Source organism: Cinclus cinclus, chromosome 5, assembly GCF_963662255.1.
Source record: "Cinclus cinclus chromosome 5, bCinCin1.1, whole genome shotgun sequence".
Classification (NCBI taxonomy): domain Eukaryota; kingdom Metazoa; phylum Chordata; class Aves; order Passeriformes; family Cinclidae; genus Cinclus; species Cinclus cinclus.
In genome coordinates, this window is record NC_085050.1 from 10,840,283 (window position 1) to 10,863,078 (window position 22,796).

At 37.6% G+C, this 22,796-nt stretch overlaps 1 protein-coding gene across 1 annotated transcript in view; it reads right to left on the reverse strand.

Annotated features, from left to right (window-relative positions):
* Positions 1–10,419: 10,419 nt before the first annotated feature.
* SORCS2 (sortilin related VPS10 domain containing receptor 2) overlaps positions 10,420–22,796 on the reverse strand; it is a 521,566-nt gene continuing 509,189 nt past the window's right edge. The window contains exons 25-28 of the mRNA XM_062493233.1: positions 22,022–22,124; positions 12,987–13,144; positions 10,776–10,855; positions 10,420–10,443 (exon numbers count right to left, since the gene is read on the reverse strand). Of these exons, the coding sequence (XP_062349217.1) occupies positions 10,420–10,443; positions 10,776–10,855; positions 12,987–13,144; positions 22,022–22,124 (365 nt within the window). The remainder of the gene's footprint in view (positions 10,444–10,775; positions 10,856–12,986; positions 13,145–22,021; positions 22,125–22,796) is intronic.

Below are 22,796 nucleotides of genomic sequence, written 5' to 3' on the forward strand. Positions count from 1 at the left end.
TGAAAGAGACAGTGATAATCTGTGCTGCACAGTTCATCACCATTGTTAACAGTTGCCAAAAACTTGCTTGTGGATCGCTAACAGATACTTGGTTATGTGTGTGCACTACATATTGCACAAGACTTTTAGATTCAGCTAATACTTGTGCAATTGAATCACAGTTAAGTGTTACGTCAAGCATATTCAAACATATATTTGTTTATTTTTTCTCAAAAACAGCACGTCACTACAAAACTGCCATTAAATGTTACATATTTACAAAAATATACAAATAACACTTTTCCCCATTTATGACAATGCACCAATTATGGATTTATTTCATTCTGCACTTGAGCCCTGTTACTGTATACAAAGAAGCCTGCTTAAGGTCAGGGTCACCTGAAACAAAATTAGGAGAAGGCATGTCCTGTTTTCACAAATACTAGAATGTGCAAAGGCAGAAGGAGAGGACTGTGTAGTCGTGTATGTTAAAGGTAGGGGTTATAACTGATGACTGCTAAGAACCTTCACTGGGAGTGGAATAACCCCTTGGCCAAAAATCCAGTTGGATTAACAGTGTTAAGCATTTGCTGACCAAGCAGACATAAAGCAGTTTGAAAATTCAGTTCTACCTTGGTGGTAATTAGCTTACATCTATCCAAAGAACTCTCATGCTAGCAATGGGAATAAAAATTATGGTGAAAATCAGTCAGTAACCTGTGTAAGCACAGGGACATTGAGAAGACTGATTTTTAACCTGCAGCTGCTTTTCAAATTCACCGTGTATGAAATTCTTCTATAACACAAAGCTGAACTGATGCAGTTCTGTGGAACTGCATGGCCATAATTTAGGGTAGAATTTGGCCCTGCAATGCCGAACAAACAATGTTCCACATTAACAACAGGGTAGTGAGACATGTTTTGTGCATCTTCACAAGGCATTTGTCAAGTCTTGTTTTTATTTTATAGGCTTTCATATACTTACAAAGAGCTGCACCTCTAATTGCCCAGAAAATATATTTTAGGCTCGCTTTAATTACAATTTTTCCTCCTTTTGCTTTCATGGGTAATGCCAGTAAAATCTATATTTATCCATCTGTATCTGGATTAAGAGATTTTGCACCCACCTCTGCTGGAACAGCCACAGATGCACTGTAAATAAGATGGCTTCCATCCTTTACTCTTAAAAAGGAAAATTCTCCCATTCCAATTCACATCTCTCCAAATATTCCTCCAATCTAGGATGAAGCAATATCCCTAGTGCTGCTTCATAAACACAGAGCAATTACACCAAGTTAATTTAATTTAGGTGAGGAAGGGCAATACCCGATGCCTCCTAAACCCATATTTGCAACACACTAGGGCAGTATGCTTTAAAACCACCTTCTGAAAAGAAACCAATCAAAGTTTAATGGAAAGGTAAATCACATGCACTGAACATATTTGTAATAATAAGTGGTAAGTAAAACATAAAAAGTGGAAGCTTCCCAAAGCATTCTGATAGATGATCAAGTTCCCCACCCTCTTCCAATCTGCTATTCCTCTGCAAACTTCTTGTATTTATTTTTCCCCACCCACATGGAAGAGGATGAAAATTAGTTAATCACATTTTAACATCAACCCAGTTTATTGGCAGAACGACAATCAGAGAAAAACAACTCATAGAGGACTGGGATCAAGAGAGAATTCAGGTATGCTTCTCCATTTGATTATGTTTTCCCTCCAGAGCCTTCTGCACTGCAGCAAGCGCAACCCATGACTTTACACCCATGAGGAAATAAATCACAGCCTGTCTGTGACAAATGGAAAAAAAGGATCTGTACTCAAAGGCCTGGTGTGTATATGAAATGGAGGAACTCTCTGTTCCTAAAATTAACATTTCTAGTCACAAATTCAGTAAACTCCAGTCACTGGTGTTTACCCTCAGGAATACTACAACCAGCTCCATTCATCTTCTTTAAACATTAAAAAATTACAGCTCATAGAGGCATTCTAGCAAATTACATTTAAACAGTATAAATGCAAGACACAGACTCTATAAAATAATTCTTTTCCCTTGTCTCCTAGCTCAGTGCTGTACTAGGGAGAAACACCATTAGCAAATGACCCACAGTCATCTGGAGCACACAAACAGGCATCTGGGCTCCAAAAGCAACATCTTTTCCATGAACCTCAAGTGGGATGTTGCTGCAAGTCAGATCTGTCTTGAATTATAGGCAGAGATGGTGATAATTTTGCATGTTTCTCATGCTGCATCATTTTAGACCCATGGTTTAAAGTCTCTGCATGTGACCATCAAAATAAAATGGTTGCCATTACGAATTAAAATAAGCTTCAAGACTTAAGCAAAACAAAATCAACAAAATGTGGTAAAACCATACAAATTGGTAACACTGACTTTCTCCCTGCTTTTCCTTGTTCTGTTTAGTCCTGTGCTCCCCTCCCTCCCACATCTCTCTCACTTATACTCCCTAAGACAGGCTGTACCCTTCCAAGATACCACTGAGCTTTTCAATGATTTTACTCCCATTAAATTCTCCAAGCTCCTCCAGCATGATCATTCTGCCAAATCTATCTGGTTACTTTGCTTAAATTTGTATTTATGGAACTTGAATCCAAGCCATTTTCCCTGGCTTCTAGGAGAGATTTCATACAGACCCATTCCATAAACCTGTCAAGTCAAATTGCTCACAACCCTCTATTAACAAAGAATTCTCTTTACTTCATCTATTCTTCAGCTTTGGGTTGTACCAATTTGTCTAAAAGGCTGTGTCTGAGCTTGGATCTCAGCATTTCCCGTACTGAACTACAAATACAGCCCAGTGGTCTGGCAAGGTGTTTCTACCCAACCTTGCTGCAATTCTGTACCAGCCAGGGTGCAAGGCAGGCAAAGCAAGCCAGCCCTTGCTGTGCTCCAGGAAACTCGTGGGAGCACTATGTCTCAGCCTGTAACCCAGAAAGAGACAGAGAAAGATATCTGGGAGATATCAGATAACAATTTCTGCCAGTTAAATACATAATTTCACTACAGATCAACGGCAAAATCAATATATACACTGGTGAGAGAGGAAATGCTGGTTTTTAGTCTTTCAGGGAGCATAATACTCATCCACATCTCAAAGTAGAAGCATGTGCTCTCTGGGATGAACATCTGAGAGAAGTTCTTGAAAAGTAAAAGATAAGAAAGATTTAGAGAAAATGAGAGCCAAAATCAAAGCTGAAAGGATTAAAAATACTAAAGTGGGAAAGAAACAAAGGATGGACTGCAGTGACACAAAGCACAGGGAACCTCATTGACTCAGATAATACAGCAGAGCTTAGAGGAGAGGCAGGAATGGGGAAGAAATTGTGATGCTTCTTGCTATCAGTCGGGACACAGTAGGGTGCATATCCAAATAAAAACACAGACAGAAACATAAAGCAGAACAAAAAGCAAGGAAGAAAAAGTGGACTGTAGAGAACTGTCATCTGGAGAAGCCAGGCAAGGCAGAGCCACAAACAGCAGCAATAATGAAAGAGAACAAAAGGGCTACAAAAGAAGGGGTGCAGGGATAAAGGAGGAGAAACAGAAAAGAGTGGAAATTTGAGCTTCTTTTTTCTGTAATTTCTACTGCAAACTACTTGGCAAAGATTTGGAAGCATTAAACAATGCAGATGACTTAACAAACAGTTACTTTGCTACTTCAGCATCTCAAAAGATTAACCCCAAAGAGAGGAGTATATTCACAAGTAAATGGAGCCAGTGAATTTGGCAATTCCCTAGGCATCTTGTTTTGAAGATATTGTGTAATTTTAACCATTTAAAGGTCCTAATGTGAATCTGAAACACAGAGATGGTATATTACAATATTCTCCTTTGGACTAGTTTTACCATTTGCGAACTGCCTATGTGCATATTACAGATGTTTGGGGCTACACTTCTGCACAGTCCTTTCTATTCAAAATCCATAACAAAAAGATCTCAAAAGCCACATGGATATAAACCTGCTGTTTTCCTGAAGGAGTTGTCCTCATTAAAAAGTATCTCTTTCCCCATTTCAGAAAAATTTCCTTTTTAAACTCTTTTAATCAATAAGCAGTGTGAATTAATACTTTTTCTATAAAGTGAATAAGTCAATACATTTGCTTTGATCTGCAGGAGCAGACACTGCCAGTAAGAACTAAATATAAGTATCAAAAGCTGGCTAAAATTAGTAACAAATAACATAGAAATACAAGACATGCCAAGAAAGTTATTCAGAATGCCTCACCTTCCGGGTGATTAATATACTTACTATCCTACTAAAATACATGAAAAAAGGCATATTATTTAAGCAGTGTCAGGTACTGCTGCTTGTATTATTGCTGCTCAACAGGGCTTTACACCCACTGTATTGCAAGTAATCAGGGCAAAGATGCAAATTCTACAGAAACTCAGAAATCAAGGCTGATCAAGATAGATGAAGTTTGTGTGAAATATAAGTGTTGCAAGGAAAAAAATATTATGCAAAATTACTTATGCAAGGGAAAGAATGCACTTCCTCTCAGGGGTAGCAAATGTTGCTTCTGAAAGAAAATCAATCTACAAGGAGAGAGAGGCAAAGAGTTTGCAATCAAGAGTATGTATTTTTAGAGAAACTATTAAAAAGTAGTTAATGCAAATCATAGCAGCTCTTTGATAAGGATTTTTTCACAAATCTATGTCGTATTTCAGAGTACATATTTCTAAGCCTTCCAGTAATTCTTATGTTAGGTACCATCTTAGAGAAAATCGTCTCAGCTACCACCATATAAACTACCTGGAAACTGTAATGCTGACAAGCTTCACATAAGAAAAAAAAAAAAAAAAGGGATGAAAAGAATGGAAGTCATACATGGCTCCACAATTCATAGTTTAAGTAATTTGCTACTCCATTTAACAGGGAAAAAAAAAAAAAGCTGGGACTGAAGACTTACAGAAATGAGATCTCATATTAAAAATCACGAAGCTAACTTGTATGTATCAATTTCAATGAAAAAAATATTCCAAGAAGATGCATTCCTTAGCCCCCAGACCAGCCTGAAGTACCATTACAGGTTCTTCTTTCCCCAATAATATGCACCCTCTCTGCTTATGCAACACACTTGAAAAGAAGGAACAAAGAAGAACTCTGTCTGCACGATATTCTCATCCAGATTTGGGAAATGGGCTGTTCCAGACTGTCATGACCCTTCTGCACCCCCTCTAGTCTGAGCATGCACAGACAACTGCAGGCAATGCTGCTGAGGTGATCAGATGGTAAAAGGGTTGGCTTGGGACAGAAGATTTAACAGTTTGAGAGGGCAGAGCTTGACATTTCCCAAAGACTCCAGGGTTAGGCAAAATTTCAAAAGCTAACCAGGGGTCTGAGCTATTTGACACTTTGATGATTATAGTCTAAAAATAAGTCAAAAACATTACAGGAATAAAAATGCATTTAAATGGCACTGAGAGGGCAAATGCTAAGATACTGAAAGGAAATACAGAACATGAAAATACAAACTTAACATTAAGAAAATTATCTGAGCAAACCTTACTTACAGTCAATTAAATGCCATTCTAAGTTTTAGGCTTTCTCAGACTAGTACTGGCTATGTGCCAGTCTCTTGAATAAACTTGTAGAAGCAATGTGCAACTGGGACTGAAACAGAGAAAATGAGCCAGGAAGCAGCTTTTTGGATGGACTTAAAAGACAAAACAAAATTTTGCATCTAAAAAATTGAGATTTATAAAGGTAAGGTTTATAAATTTTGTCCTGGTAGAAATCCAATATTTTGAGAGAAATTGGAATTTACTTTCATCTAAAATGCTGACATAAAAATGAATATGGAAACAATACAGTGGTATCAATCAATGTACATTAAACAACTATAATAACTCCAACTGGCAGGGACTGTGCAATGAAATAAAATGTTTAGTCTCACTTTTTCCCCAAAGTCTCATTAATGAAAAATTACAAAACTTTTTTAATAGGAAACATAGGAAAAATCTATGACTGAAATTGTCATCGATTCTATCTATTTAGAAATATTGATTTGAAATAACACAAGAAATTCAAAATTTATCAGAACCTCTGGTTCATCATCAAAAAACTACTGCAACCAAATGCATGTGTTTAATTTCTTATAAAGATTTTCTTTTCCCCATACATTTCTTTGAACATATATTTGTGTAGGGAGGATGGAAATTACTGCAGTTCCATTCTATTGACCTCTGTAAAAGACACAGCATACAGTAGTAGAGTCTCCCCACTAACAGAAGGTCTCAGTGGACTGAAAACATAGCTAACCATGATAATCATGTCAGATGAAACCTGCTTTGCACTAGGAACTACTAATGGCAAAGCACTGATTTGTTTTTGTCTACAGGACAGTTAGTTAACAAATCATCTACTTTATAAGAATAAACAGCTTACTCCTCATTACACCAGTCATTGAAAGAAGAAAATTCATCAAAAAGGATATAATTAAATGAGAATATAATAAAAGACTTCTAAGAAATTGGATGTGAATTGTGGATAACAACAACATCTCTCCTCAGGCTGGTACCTTCTATTTCTTGACAGGCATTTCCACCACCCTCTTCAACAGAGTATAAAAATATACACTGGTTTATATTGCTTATATAATTGAAAAATTAATCAACACTGTCTGCATTTTCCCTAATTGTCCTCTGAGCATTTCTGAGTACTTTATATGGATGGGCTGTTCCAAAGCCAAATAAAACATTCAATGTCAAAAGAGAAAGCAAAGATAACAGCTGTAAATCTTGATGGCTCTGTTAGAATGCTTCAGATCATACTGCTTGGAACACTCTGAAAAGTACAGAGCATTTTTGAAATTGCAGATAATTCAGATTTTAAGAAGGCCAAAAGAGGCCAATAAGGTCAGTAGACTGCCAGTTTATTTGGATTCGGTATAGTTCAATATCACTGCTGATAAGTATCACTGTAACAATTTTTATAAGGTTTTTGATCAAATAACAATGGAGAGAAGTGAGTTGGCAACTCTAGTGTGTAACTGCAAAATCACAGTTGCAGCGCTACCACATAACAGTATATTGCAATTGAAGTGTTTAAATAAAAGTACAGGGTTTTTTTCTTTTTTTACCAGTGATGCACCTTTTTTTGGATTATACATTTTTTACATTTATACATATTTGCCTCTGGTTTCTGTAGAGAACTTTCAAGAGCAGTGATAATTACAAGTAAAACAAAGAGAGTTAAACATAAATTAATAATTTATGCTCACAAAATTATTTTGCTGTGATGATCCTGAGCAAACAGTAATTAATTTAGCCTCACAACACCCCTGTGAGGTAGGTAATTACTATCAGGCCCATTTTATAGGTGGGGAAACTGGAGTGCATGCAAGGGAAGTAACTTGCTCAAAGTCTGGGTACAGAATCCAGACATCTGATGGTCATCTTCTGTTTCTTAGCCACCACATCACCCTCCCGTACTAAAAAACTTCACTAAAATATGTACAAATACTACTGCATGTGTGCATGCACACATGTGTGACTAACACTTGTGCATAGAAGCAACTCTGTGTTTCTGAATACTCACGTATCAGGATTTTAGATAGATATAAAGGATAAAAAGATATTATGGATGTAGTTCAAGAGATTTGAGAACTAGCATTAGTGAGTCTTTTCATTTACACATAAACCAAGACATCATGAATGAGAAAATGGTAATAGTACTTTCTCAGTTCTAAAATAATTCATTTAAAAATTATTCTTGTGAGGAAATCAAAGGTTTCCTTTATTTTCTGCTGGGTACTAGTAATACAGTTATGGCAATACCAACACATCTCTAGAAAACAGTGTTTTTAAGACATGACAAACTAACCTCACAGGAGTGCTGCATGAATCAAATTAATAAGCACCAGAAAAAATTATTACAGGCACTACATTGTGCTAAGTGTTAATTAGAGTATGAAGCAGTTAAATATTCTACCATGTTCCAAAGGACTCCTGTGATCAGAGACACAAATCACCCTGAATTAAATGTATAAAAGTAGCTGTTAAAGTATAAATTAGATGTGTGACCTTTTCCAATCAGACTAACCATGTGAGAACAACCCCAAGCTGAAGCTTCCATCCCATTCCTTTTTCATGAAGCTGGTTTGCCACTCACCTGTCCCATACAAACAACCTATTTCAGATTTATTTCAAAGGAACAAGTAAGATGCTCGCAATGCTGTTGTATTCTCTGCTCCAGCTCATTTCCACTAGAAGAAGTAAGAAGAGCTGGTGAGGAGGGAAAGCCCCTGGTGCAATATCCTAAGAGTTTCCAATTCACAGCATGTTTTGTATATGCACTTCTCTTCAAGAAACCCAGACTCAGATACATTTAACACCTTGGATTCCCACAGTCTGGCATACAACATGCTTCTCTGCTAATAAGTTTACATGGCACTATACAATGAAATAGGCAGAAATTTTAGAACAATTTTTGTAATTCTTTTCCTGAGCAGTTTGCAAGTACTTTTCGGAATCTTCGCTCTAACTTTTCCACCTAGTTCCTTACAGTAAGTTTATAATCTAGATTTTCTTGTGCTTTATATATATATGTGTATATATATATATATATCCTATGGGGTTCATGAGATCCTACAGTACTACACTGAATTACTACATCCCAATCTGCTGCATTTGATGATAACATTCTCTATATTCACAGCTACATGGAAAAATGATTCCAGTGCATACACTGATTTTAAGACAGTTCTTTTCTATTTGACTAGCATTCATTATTTTCTGTTTGCATATTCTGGATGATGCACTATCTGTATCCTTTTTAAACAAGGTGGTGTGCGAGCTTGTCACTAGCATCAGTATGACATTCAGTGAGTACAGAGTTATTTATTCTCTATCAAAGGCAAGAAGTGAAGAGATTACATAGGTTTCTGAGAGAAGCATCCTAATCCCAGGCAGCTGTGACACACAGGACGCCACACATTTAAACTCACCACACTACACTTGTTTTCCTACATGGCTAAAATAAACCACAGAGAAAAGACAAGAGGAGTGTGGATTCACTGCATTGCCATTCCCTGGGGATGCAGAGGTTGAGACTAGGAAACGCTGACCCAGCTGACAAATCTGGGATTAGGAAACAAGCACCTGACTCACAGGCCTTTCTGCAGGCAGCTCCTCCAGGAACCCTTCCCCTGCCCTCCCTGCAGAAAGAGGGGCCAGTGGTGGCAGGGACTGAGAGTCACCCTGTGGTGATGGAAAGGAAACAGGAAGCCCTTAATCCTTCCCCATCATCCCCATGACCCTTTGGATTGTCAAACCAACCCAAGCAGAAAAGGTCAGGTTGGGGTTTGCCCTCTCCTGCCAGCAAGGGCAAATGCCAGAGGAAATCCCAAACAGGGATTTCTCTGCGGGAAGGAGAAGGTAGTGCTACCCAGCCCTTCCTGGTGCAGAACTCTGACCCACCTGGCACAGCTGCACTCATAGGAAGTTTTAAAAAAATAACCATACAAAGAAAGCTGCGTAAAAGAGGTATTTACACTCTCTGGAAGTTTAAAAAGAGACAGGCCACCAGCCTAGGGTTTAACAGGATAACTCATCTGGCAGCTGCCATCATCCTAGGAGGGCTCGCTCAGGAGAAAAGGAAAGAGCAACTAAAATGACTGTCTGCAAGTGAAGGCACCTGGTCTGGAAATAGCATCAAGCTGGTGTTTTTCTTTCACGTGTGGTGGGATTGGGGGAGATATTGGTGCTGATAGTTTGTCAGGACTTGCTACACTTACAAGAGTGTTATTGTATATTACAAGATATCCTAATTAACATTTTACTTTTTCTAATACTCAGAAGCGCCTAAGCCTGAATTTTTTGGATTGTCTTACACATGTTAAAGTTAAGAGCTTGTCTCAACTAGGAGTGCATTTGTCTCTCTCTCAGTCCTTTTCCACTACAGAAACACTTGGCCTCCTAAAAAAATTGTCATTATGATCAACCAATCACCTCTTCTGGTCTAGTCACTTATGTAAAAATTACCTTTTTGGGCTGAAGACTCCCAGCCTTCCACTGAATACCTCAATTAAAAATATAATTTAAAAGTTACGGTCAATCATTCTAAAAATAAACATAAAGAAATTGAGCATATACAGAAAATAAACAAGGTGGCATTGAAGGTGCCTAGGGCTACAAATTTGCTACCATAGTTTGAGTTTCAATCATAATGAGTTCCCAGGCCATAGAGTGAATACAAAACATATTATCCTTCACCCTTGGTAACTGATGAAGGATGCTTGTTTTCCACAGGACTGATAAGAAGCCTCCTCTCCATCAGCATTTACAGCCATATTTGCAATTTTGGGAGATCACCAGGGAAAAATAAAACGGTACAGAGAAGAGTCTTTCGGTTTTTGTGTTCAGCTGCAAGTATCAGCTAACCAGGTAACTGTGCATCTCTCTGGAGTTGATGCTCAAAACCACGCCTGAGTGATTGCCTAGGAAAATACAGAAACAAAAGGCCAACATTAGTGTATTACTCCACAATAAATCCCCCTTTTATTGCAGAAACAAGTAAATTGCATAAGAGAGTGTCTTTATCAAACAACAGTTCGGGTGAAGGTTGGTGCAACAGCTCCATGTACCTACAGCACACTTTTGCACAAAGTTTTTGCTCATGGTGGTGGTTTTGTGGTGAATTCCTAGGGTTTCTATCCCAGTGACAGCATAAGTTGGTTCTCTTTGTGGCTTATAAAGGTGTAGTTGTCTCGAGGGGTGCAGGTGAGGGAGGAGAATGGAACCTGAGGCGTCCATTCGACATGCCACTGACCTGGGACTGGACACTGACCGGCATCAGCAATAAGGGAACTCTGTAGCTGTTCAAGTTGCCACTTCTCCCAGAAGGAGTCACTGCAAGGTAATGGTGTTGAGGAGTCCCAAGGTGGGGGTTGCGATAAAGTAGGCAACATAAAATATATAGAAAACAAAAAAAGTGGATGGGTGAGTCTGGAAATACTGTACTGTGGAAATTCAAAAGTTATGAGAAGAGAGAGAACAAACAGAAACCCAGGCCTGTAACTCCCTGCTGCACATGGAGCGGAGGCAGCTACTGGCATCTCCCAAGAGGGAGGGAAAAAGCTCACCAGAACTAGCAGGGATCTCCATAGCATAGGAACCTTCTGCAAATAATGTCGTAAACCAGAATTTAATATAAAGCAGACATTATTACATGCTTCATATTCTAGCCAGATAAAATAGAGTATCATTAACAGGAATATTTTCTTGGCAGTACTGAGCAATACTGGAGTTAGTGGAAAGTATTGCAAATAACAAAACAGTAGAGTGAGCAGGAGTGTAGTTTTATGTATTAAATAACATCTTCTGTCTAAATGCTGAACAGTAGCTGACAAATATGGATGATTATGATCCACAAATATGAGCTTTTATACACTCTACTGGAAAGTCTGCCGCTGCAGACAACCTGGCTGAAGCACAAATCACCTCGAAATCACATTTACATTCTTATGTCATCAAAACATGGTCTTGTACTCTTTAACCCAAAAATAATGCTCTGCTCAGATGGGAAGAATTTTGTTTTCTCTGAGTAACAAGTGCAGGGCAAGCAGAGATTAATTCTAAATGTGTTACGAATCAGGGTAGCATTTCTTTATTAGAGCATCCAAAGCTACCTTCTTTTAAATAAACCATGAGGGATTTTCTACCATTTTAAGAAGTTATGCTTATGTACATTACTAGAGCTGTTTGAATGCTCCACTTCAATAGGCATGTCTGCAAAGACTTTGTTAGCATTCAGGTTCTCCTCTAAAGACCCTGGAGGTGAGATGACCAAACAAATTTAACACAGACTTTGTTTTTGGAGGGTTTTTTTTGGAACTAACTCCGGTAAAGTCAGGAGAGCAACAAAGGTCGCCTTGCAAAATCAGAATAAAAGCAGTGATACTCATACACAAGGTTGTCAAAGAAGATATAGAAATACACAAAGCAAAGCAAGAGGCTGGATTCTTCCCTTGTGTTCAAAGCTAACTCCTCCAAGAACCTAGAAGCAGCACAAAGTTTAGCAAATTAAAATAAAGACATTGACAACAAATAAAAAAGGTGAAACCCAAGATAAAGAAATCTCTCCTCAGATCAGGTTCTGTCTTGCCCAGCCTACCTCGGGTGCAGCTAAAACACATCTTCTTCCTTGGAGTTCATGAAGATATTACAATTCCCTTTCACACCATCAATCTAATGCTACAAATCCCAAAAACTTTGGATCATCTTATTTATTTTCACAAATTTTCAGAAATGGAACTGGGTGTTTCTAACATTGTCCTACAATTTTCAGACTGTGACCAGAAAGCAGTCTGAAGACAATGTATTATAGATCAGAACTCCATGTTCCATTAAAACTAACCACAGGGTGCCAGGATATATACTTCCACCTGAAATCATTTGCACTGAGAGATACTTACAGAAAATTTCCCTCATGGGTTTTTTATAACCACCTCCTGAATACTAGAAAATCAACAACTAAATTAAGAAAGACTTATGATCCTTTTTATACATGAATAAATTTGATGTTTCTAATCACAAAAACTTGAAATGCCATCAGAATATGAAAGCAAATAAAGCAATGGATCTCCATACAATCCATCTGAAATCACAGAAGCATTGACTCTACAAATCCTTGGAAATTGAAACTCAATTTTCCATTAATTCAGGAGATTATTGAGTGAATTCAACTGTTGCAGATTATATCCCCATCTACCAAATATAATTTATCTCCAAAATTGCCCAAGTCTGTCTCCTGACAGTAAATTACTATCTCTGTACTCATGCTCTATATAGCACATCATCCATACATTAACCTGTATCTCAAGCAAGCTAAAAGAAGGTGATTGAGATAATCCCTTGTTAGTGGTGTTACCATTTGCATCTTCTAGAGACTGAATAGAAAATGAAAAAGAAATAAAATGAAAGCAAACATCAATTTAAAATCAACTACTTAGGAAAATTTATAAGCTAAAAACAAAGTTACCTCTTGCGTTACCTAGTGTTTGAGAGTCCAGATCATCATCAATAAACTCCTCACCCTGGATGATGTTCTGGGTGTCCTCACTGTGATTAACAGGGCTTGTCATCTCCTGCTCTTTTTCATTGTGCATCTGGGCGTAGACATTTCTGCCTGGCAGTTTCCTAAATGTGACAAAAAGAAAAATTTTGGGATGGAATTATTTTGTGTCACATATACCCTGGTATCAGAGCAGACCTCCAGCAGGACTAAGTTATTCCAGAACAAAAAATCATTACCAATCCCATCCTTCCTTAATTTTGTGATCACAAACTGAACTTATCAACTCTTTGTTCTCTCTCACAGTTTTATGTAACCTCCTTATCAGGATCTTCATACAAACATAATATTTAAGCATCCATTTCTAAGATTGACAGACAAAATTTACTAAATCCACACAAAACCTATCTTAAGAATTCAAGCAATTCAATCAAAGGGCCCAGTGGGTGTTCATTCTTGGTCCCAGGTGTCTTCACATACATGAAGCTGGGCTGCACTCATCATCACATCTCCCTGAGCATGTGGGCTGACATTGAAGTGTGATAGCATTGGATGGCACTCACAGTCAATTAGGGTCAGGGAAAAAAAGTCAGGAGAAGCCCAGGAGACAGGGACTGGAAAGGAGCAGAAAGTGAAGACACAGGAGGCCAGGACCAAGGGGTAAGGAGTGAAAAGGTAAACAGGCATTGATAACAGCACAAGACAGGGCAGGTTGATTAAGTTCAGCAGGCAGCACTGGAGGAGATGGTATAAAGTTTGGACTGGGAACTGATGAATTACACAAACTCTACAAGAGACAATAATTCACTCACTCTGACTGGAATCTAGAGAAACAAAAAGCATCCTATTAAATGCCTCTAATGGACAATTAACACCAAGGCTGAGACTGGGATGCTTATGACTTAATATTGATAAAGAGTTCTTAACTAGACTAATTTAAATTAGATTTTGTAAACTCAGAGGGAAAAAATCAGGGACTGCTAGCTTTACAACAGATTTTATGGTTTAAACATTCCTCAAGAGCAATACCCTTTGTGCTGTAGCTGTGTTCACCTGCAGTCTGCCTAGGCACATGAGGACATCCTTTCCCAAGCACCAGACACTTCAGATTAGGGAACTGCAGGCTCTAAGCTCCATTTCCTACAGTGCCAGAAGCTGCTTGACAGCTTGAGCAGCATGACAACAGATCATGGCTGTCAAAGTCTGTGCTTAAAGCCAGATTATTACAATGGGCAGACAACAAGTAGAAAAGGAAAAACAGTGTTGAACAGCTGTGGTTTTTGTTGAGCCCCTTTAGACAGTGAGAAAATAGAAAAAGTGACACTAATTTTTAGGCATCTCTCTAAAAGCAACCATCTCCTTCTCCATATTATGGCAGCAGTTTAAAAGCTGGATAAATACACAGATTACTCTATTTTCTCTAGGCTTTTGAAGACCTGTTTTAAATTACATTTCATAAGAAGGTTTCTTTAGCAAGGGGCACCATTTTAGTTTGAGATAAAAAAAAGTTACTGCAACGAACTATTCTGAAAAACAACTTCCATTGCACCCAAATAATGAAAATAAATGGACATTACGAAGAAATTAAAGATTAATTAAGATAATCTTCTCCCTTTAATCTGTACAATCCAAAAGATAAATTGAGTCCTATGTACCTACACAAACACACGTATCTGTACAGGTATGTGTATACACACACACACACACACAATTATACCTCTAAATAAAAATTGGGTATTTGATCCCATTATTTATACGCAGTACAAAACCAAAAGGAAAGAAGGTCTGATGACACAATGCTGTGCTATTATCACTTCAACAAGTCTGAGGGCTCCTCCAACAGACATACACATAAAGCCAAGCCATTCATCACTCTCCTTTCATTATATGGATTTAAAAAAAGCCATTTTGCAAGAGGGAAGGACATTCCCCATTACCAAAACAAATACATTAAGTAATTAATTTTGATTTTTTTTCTCTAGGGCCAGTAACTCCAGACTGTTTTTTAATGTGTCTGGTAATGAAACTGGTCATGTGGAAAACTATTCTCTCAATCAGACCTGCATCAAACCTGTCAAACTGCTCACTTTCAGTCCACCATCAAATGCCTAAGGGAGACAAAACCCAGAAGAATGTCTCTGTAACACATCTGCAGAATTAGCACATATGTTTCTACAATAATTATAATAACCTTCTCAGAACTATTTCTGACAGATTAGAGAAGCATCAGTGGCATTATCAAAACAATTTTGACATAATAAAAACGCTGAACATCTCAAACCCATATGGCACATCAGACCTTTGCAGTTAAGTAAAGAGAGAAGATCTGCTAGTGTGACTACTGCCTGGGACCTGTATGAAACCAGCTCAACCAAGTGCGTCGTTTGGTGTCAATCCTGAGGCTTCAACTCATGGCTCCTCCATGACTTCCTAGTTAGAGATAACCATGAGCAGAGCACATACCAGTAAACATATCCAGGAAGAATGAAGAAACCTCTCAAGTTCACAAATAACCATTACTTGTATTGCTGCTGAGAGCATTTCCTTATGGTTTAAGAACAAAAGGATGGGAAAAAAAGAAGTGTGAGCTGTTATTTCTTGCTTGTCTTATCTTGCCCAGTTCTGCTAAGAACAGATCCTTTGGGGAGGGTATTAAGCTGAGGTATTCAGCACTTCCACACTTTCCTTTGCTCCTCACACTTACATGGAAAAGACTGTAACACTGAATGGATTGGAGGAAGGAAAATATCACAGGCCTTGAGAAGACATGGACTGTAGATATTAGACCTTTTATACAATACAGAGATCACTCTGTGCTTCTTAATGGTTGAATTTTACAAGGAACACACTCAACCACCCTGAAGAAAATGAAAGTTTAAGCCTTTTCAGGAAGTATTTTTAACACACGTGCTGGATATTCTGTTTACAAGGGACAACCACAGTGTGGGATGAAATAGGATGTGGATTCTGAAGCCTTGCTAAAGATGGGCCTGATTCTGGCACTTTTGCTTCTCACTGCTCTAGCATGCAGGAAGGAGGCTGCTACCCCTACTTACACAGATAGTGTACCCTGATGTGCTTTGCTCTACTTTGCAGTTAATGTTGAGTCCAATGTCACTGTTTGAAGCAGGCAGAGCTGAAATTCTTGGGTCTACATAAAAGACTACTGTGAAAACATGACAAGACACGAAATTTGACCCAAGAGATTTGTATAAGCAATATGAAAATTGAAAGCACATTTAGAAGACCAGACAAGAAGATTATGCAATAGTTTCTTTGGGGGCTTTACTCTTCATCTGCAAAGTGCATGTGCTTCACATCCATCACTGGAGACAATTACCTCTGCTGAGCAGCGCTCCATGGTTTACATTTTCAGTCCTTTCTGTTTTTCCTGTAGCATTTCATTTCAAGCATGAAAAAGAAGAAATACTATGCCTGCTTTGAGGACCATAAAAATATGAGCTAGAGATGCAATTCTGCACAGCACTAACAAAGAATATCACAGCACATGATTTTCACCTTTTTCTCCAGGTCCCACACCTTTTAGAAGATATTCCAGGAAGCACTTTGTTTTCCTTCCTTTATTCACAAATTCTAATCAATTCATACCCCAAACTGTTAGCACTTTAAAATGTTCAGCAGGAAGGAACAGCAGGAGGGGGATGTGATATTGATTCCTACTCATTTAAGCTCTAGTTTATTTGGCATTCAATTCCTTCTTTGCGGAAAAAATATTCATTTGCCTTTATGAAACTTCATTTATTTTTCAGAGGCTTGATTAAAATTCCGTTCAGCATTAAAAAAATGAACATATTCACATGGCAAAGAATATGGAATAATGTAGCATTCTCTTGGAACTTAAATAAAAATAACAATAATAATCCATTAAATAGCATACTTCATTGTGGTGTTGACTTTATTATGTTTGGATTAATGTTCAGATGACTGACTTCTTTGTGCTTTAAGGCACTCCTGATATACTCGCCTCTTTCATTTCCAAAATCTTTTCTGCATGCTATTACTTTGATTTCTGAGGATGTTTTTACAAAATATTATGGAACATTAAATTAGTGCCTGATTTTTTATCACTAAAAGGCATGGATTGGGACTAAGCTTGCTCTCATGGAACATAAAACTAGTATAAGCAGCGTGGGGAAAAAAGATAGCTTTTCTTCAGAGACTGAAAATGAGATAGTAAGTCAATGAGGCAGAAAGATAACACAGTTCTGCTCCAGATTGTGGAAAACACCCAGGAGGGGGTTCATTTACCAAAATTGGTACTTGATAGTAGCAGGCAAAAAGGAACACACACAAAATGGTATAAATCTGGGTGAAGAGGATTCATGGTGATATGTAAAAACAATGTATGCAGCTTTAAGGGTACCAGCAGTAGTTTGCATACAAATTAGAAGATGAAGATGTTCATACTCTTTCAGAGAATCAAATTTGCAGCAATTAACCAGGTAAAATACATAAGCCCAAAAGCCAGCTATTTGGTCTGGTTTGGCTACTCTAATATCCTGCTATTATACGGAACTGAAAAATAAGGAAATGATGATTTCAGATCTTCTGCTATTAACATGATGATTGCACAGCAGCTTTGATGTGGCTAAAATATAATTTTCCTTTCCTCCACTTTGCCTGGTGCAGACAGTACTATTTCCCTTCTCTGTACTGTTTCCCAGGATCCCACACCATAAAGCTTCTTCTGAGAGGATGAAGAAATCTTTTCTGGAAGGCAGTTGAAAACCACAAAAAATACAAACATTGTTTCAAAGGGAATGGAGGAAGTGTATTTTACTGAACCAAATCTAGTAAAGATGGTATGGTACAGAAAAAATACGTGCAGATCCCAGATCCACATAAAGAAATAGTTCTGGATTTTGCAAAAATATTTTCCAGCTGTTCCATATTGTTGTGGGCAAAAGAAGCAGCTGCAGTCCATTTTACCTGGATGCTTAAACAACTGGAGCATACTAGTGAGCATTGCAACATGTTTACTTGAGGCACCCTTTGCTCGGTGAGAGCAGAGCAGTGCAAAGGCTCTTTACTCTTGGCTTGCCCACCACTCACATCTGCTGACAGCACTGCTCCTTCTGCACAGCCATGCTTGGCTCACCTGCAAGGAATGACCCCTTGTTCCTTGTTGCCATGCTCAAAATTCCTCCCCTAAACTCTCTAAACCAACAGCTCAGATAAAAAAGACAGCTCATTTGTTGAACACCATTACAATTAGTTTTAAAAACCCATCATATTTATAATTTAAAATTTACTTGCCATATACAGAGCAAAAATAGCCCTACTCTGAAATTCTTATCTACTCTGATCAGAAAGGATCAAACCCCTGTGTTTCTCAAAATATTTTGGCTTCTTCCTTTTATTTTTTTCTTCCTTTGTTTAAAGAATACATGAACCATGCTTGGGATTGCCCGAAGTCGCTTCATGAGCTCTGGGTCCTCCAGCACCAGTTTTTCAAGAGGTGGCTGGATGCACAAAGAAACCATCAGATAAAGTGGGGGGTGCATGAGATTCAGGAATGGGGACATGAAATGATAAATGCTTGCAATTTTACAGCATGTAAAAACAGAGGGCAACAGTCTTCCTAGTCAATGCTTAAGTATTTGGGATTAGGGCATATAAGAACAGATGTGACCTACAGTCACCTAATCATTAGCTAGACAGCTATGACAGCTCTGGTTATCCACCAGATGATACCATTTTAGACTTGATCAGAGCAGTGAGAAATTATACCATTTACATACTTTGTATTTAATGGGCATTCCTTCAGGAGGGATAAGATAGCATTGGTTTGTACTGGGCTTGTTACTAATCAGCCAAAATCCCACTACCTCTATATGAATCTGCCACTGATTTTCCCCTACCCCCTATCTGATTAGAAGAAATACTCTTTTCTTTTTCTGCATATGAGGCAATGGACAAAAAATCTTATGCAGGATTGTTATTTTTAGATCACTGCCCTGTCCCAAACTAATTTTGTTGGATTTACTTCTTGTCAAGGACACCAAGTTTTGGTACTGAATATTGCAGTTTTCAAAAAATGAGAAATTAAATAGGACCAGCAAGTTTCATTACTTATGAAAGATTCATTAAAACAAGAGGTATTGGATTAGTTTCTGATGCCTTGTCAACACCATCTTTCATTTTCTAGCTCAGTGTGACAAAAATTAGTGTAAATTAATACCCAAGTTCTTATGACATGCACTTCAGGAATAATTTGGGCAGGTGACCACGCTTGGGGACAAGTAACCTCAGAACTCAGAAAGTTGGGGCAGTCTGGGCATGTTTTGCCATTTTCTATCAAAGCTGTATGTCTGCACAAAGCTTGCTATTTTCTCTCCTTTTTTTCATCGCAAGTTCTGAACTCTGTCATTGCAAATAGATGACATGCTCTCATATGTGAAGCTGTAACCTCCCTGCCAGTCCAGTTACCATCTGATTTTGCAAGCCAGTTTTTCCATCTTGCACCTTTACAGGTATCAAACTTCACTCTGAGCCAGAGAAAACAAAGAGAGAGAAAGAGAGAGAGCAGCCCAAGACACGTTCATGCAATCTCTTGCGAACCACCTGCTTTACATGTGCTCCAATGCCAGCTGCAGGTCCTGGACACCCAACGAGTGTAGTGATAAAACTAGGATCAAAAAAAATTTCACTGATGTAGGGAAAAACAGAGTTTTAACCCTTCTATTAATCTAATGAAAGAAGAGAAAGCACCACCAAATGTCTTCCATCTCTTCTTTAAGTTTGTAAATCACACATCATAGTTATGGACAGTATTCTCTTTTAAACACTTTACACATCTGTAATTTCTCTGTAGAATTAAATAATATTTTTATTTCCCCAAATTATCTGGATTATAATAGACCACAGTAATTCTGAAATTATCACACAAAATAGAACATTTTTAGTTGCCTATGGCATTCTTTCAGTAACTTAATTTTAATACCCAGGCATATAATATTCAAAAGTCGCCTTTATGCATTATAACTTGCAACTTTTAGATCTATAAAGGACACTCATTTCATAGCCTCAGCCCCTGTGGACCAGTTTGTAAACTCATGTACTCACTGTACTGACTTTAAAGGGACTGTACTCCCAACAAGTACTCCGTGGGGATCCAGCATTTCCATAAACACAGGAAAAACTTTTAAAAAGGGATTAAATATTTTGGTGGGACAGGAGTTTTCACAGGGACCCCATGAGGAAAAAGTGATTTTTGAAACATAGCACTGAATAGATACTTCTTTGAAGAAGAACTTGCAAATGAAGGATGCAAAAAAATTGCCAATTTTGAAAAGCTTAGCAGGAACATTTGAAAAAAAGATTCTTTCAAATATCTCAGACTAAAATTGAGTACTGCTGCATGGTCATTCATCAATGCCAACAGCAGTTTTTAGGCTACTGACAAACTCTTGAATGTATCTCACAATAATCCTCACTTGCATCTAAATTGCCACCTCCCTCCAAATGTAAATGCAAATGATTTTCACAAATTTTATATAGAAGTATGAGAGACATTAAAGCTCACACTTTGGAAATTGTACTATATTTTCCTCCTTAATAAAAGCTCTACTTATAATGCAATGGTTCATTAGGTGTTTTAGAAAGAACTCAAGGAAGATTATTTTTATTCCTTTCTTGAATATTTTATACTCCTTCTAATATGCAGTATTTATGTCTGTTATTTAATTGTCCTCACTTAAGAGCTAATAAAAATATATAAATCAGATAGCTTTTAAAAGATATCACAAAGAAGTTTTATGATCGAAACCAGAAACAGAAAATCCTCCATTCTATTGCTATTGAAATAATTACATCACACCAACATTTTTTATGTTTTTCCTCACTTCAGGCACCTAAAATATCAAAATAGATTCATATTCCACTGCAGACAGTCTGATACAGTATTCTGTGCATTGTCCTGTAAAGCAACCAGTCACTCTGAACTCTAAGAAACTTAGGTTCTTGAAGAAAAAGGGTTTTTTATCTATTGACATAAAAATACTTCAGCTAAACAAACTCTTAATGCTAGCTACATTTACTGCTGTCACAAACTTAATGCTGCTCCTAGTTCAATAAACATATATTTATTTTAAAAATAAATCATCCTTCTAAAAATGAGGCAACTCAGTAAGAATCCTCAGTGAGGAAGGACAACAGGAGTTGATGATGATGATGATGATGATGATGATGATGATGATGATGATGATGATGATGAAGTCTTGTTTCCAGTATGGTCAAACATTAGCTTCTGAATGCCCCAGAGACACAGAAATGCCAGTAGGATAGACAATGATAACACTGTCCCATGAACAAGAACAAATTATTTAAATTGCACAGCAGCTCAGATTAAAATCAATTGCAGAATAAAGATATATCAGATTGTCCAAGGCTGGCATTGTCAGTTTTGAGAACAGGCTCCAACACAAGGGCCACTTGCAGAAATATTTCTTCCCTCCACACACTCTAGTGCCAAATTAACGCTAATCTATTTCTGTCAGTCATTCTCCATGGCATTGCCTCAGCAATTAAAATGTAATGTGCACAAAGAGAAGCCCCAGAGCATTACAGGCTTTGATAAAACTACTTTTTTAAGCAAATCAGCATTGCAGATGCACTCCCTGTCCCAATAGTTTTAGCTTATTCATAACTGTTAGGAGTAATGAGAAGGGAATTAATCAGGAATAATATTTTAGTTCAGCTCTAATTCTTGATGGTATTATTTAGATAAACTGAACAAACTCTCCATAGTTCCCAGATTGTTGATATTTATCTTTGAACACAGTGAGTGAAACAAGCATCAGTGCAGTACACCTTGTGCAGTACACCTTGATATCTGAAAAGTTCAGAAAAATATGACTTTCAAAGTGGTATACTTTTTTCAATTTTTCAAGAAATCTTCTTTACAAATAACAACCTCTGTCTTGCTAATCTATGGATAAATCTAATTATTAAAATTCAAATATTGGTTAAGGTTTGCTTGCCTTTTGAACTTGTAGAGGATGAAAGCCCCGACTGCAACTAGACAAATAACAAAGAGAACAACAATAGCCCAGTAGCCGCTGCCTCCTCCAATCCTTTGAGAGTCTGAAAAACAAAATCAAAGAACAGTCTCTCACATCCCATTCCACGTCATTCACATTCTTGAGCACTCTTTTCTATTTAAATGTCAGGTTGTAATTTTTTTTACATTGGTTGTAATTTTTGCAATCTCTTCACTTTGTCTGTGTTTTCTTCAGAAAGGCAAAACTACAGAAATAGTTGTTGACTTTTTACTGAAGGACAGAGAAGAACCCATTTTAAAAAAAGAAAACAACAAACAGCAAAACCCAATATCCTGAAGATTTAATTATTTGCATACTCAGTGGTTGGTTGGGATTATTTCAGGGAATCTGAAGTTATCATAGTAAATGATCACACACCCTAAGTACATGCTTTGCAAAAGCAGGGCTGTATTAATTTCACAGATGGAGAAACTAAGGCTCTGAACAACAAATGAACTCATCAAGGTCATGCATTGGTAAAGGCTGGAATGAACAGGGGCTTCTTTCAATCCCTTTTGTGCTGGCAAAGGAATGTCAGCCCTTTACTAGACAAGGTACCACAGTGAGACTGTAGCACAATTATACATTAGCAGCTAGATAAAAGAGCTTTGTTTTCTACAGAGAGCTGACAGATAAAACATCACACCAGCATTTACATAAATTGATAGTGGCTGGCGAAAGCTGTTCTCCCACAACACAGTGAAATAAATAAAGA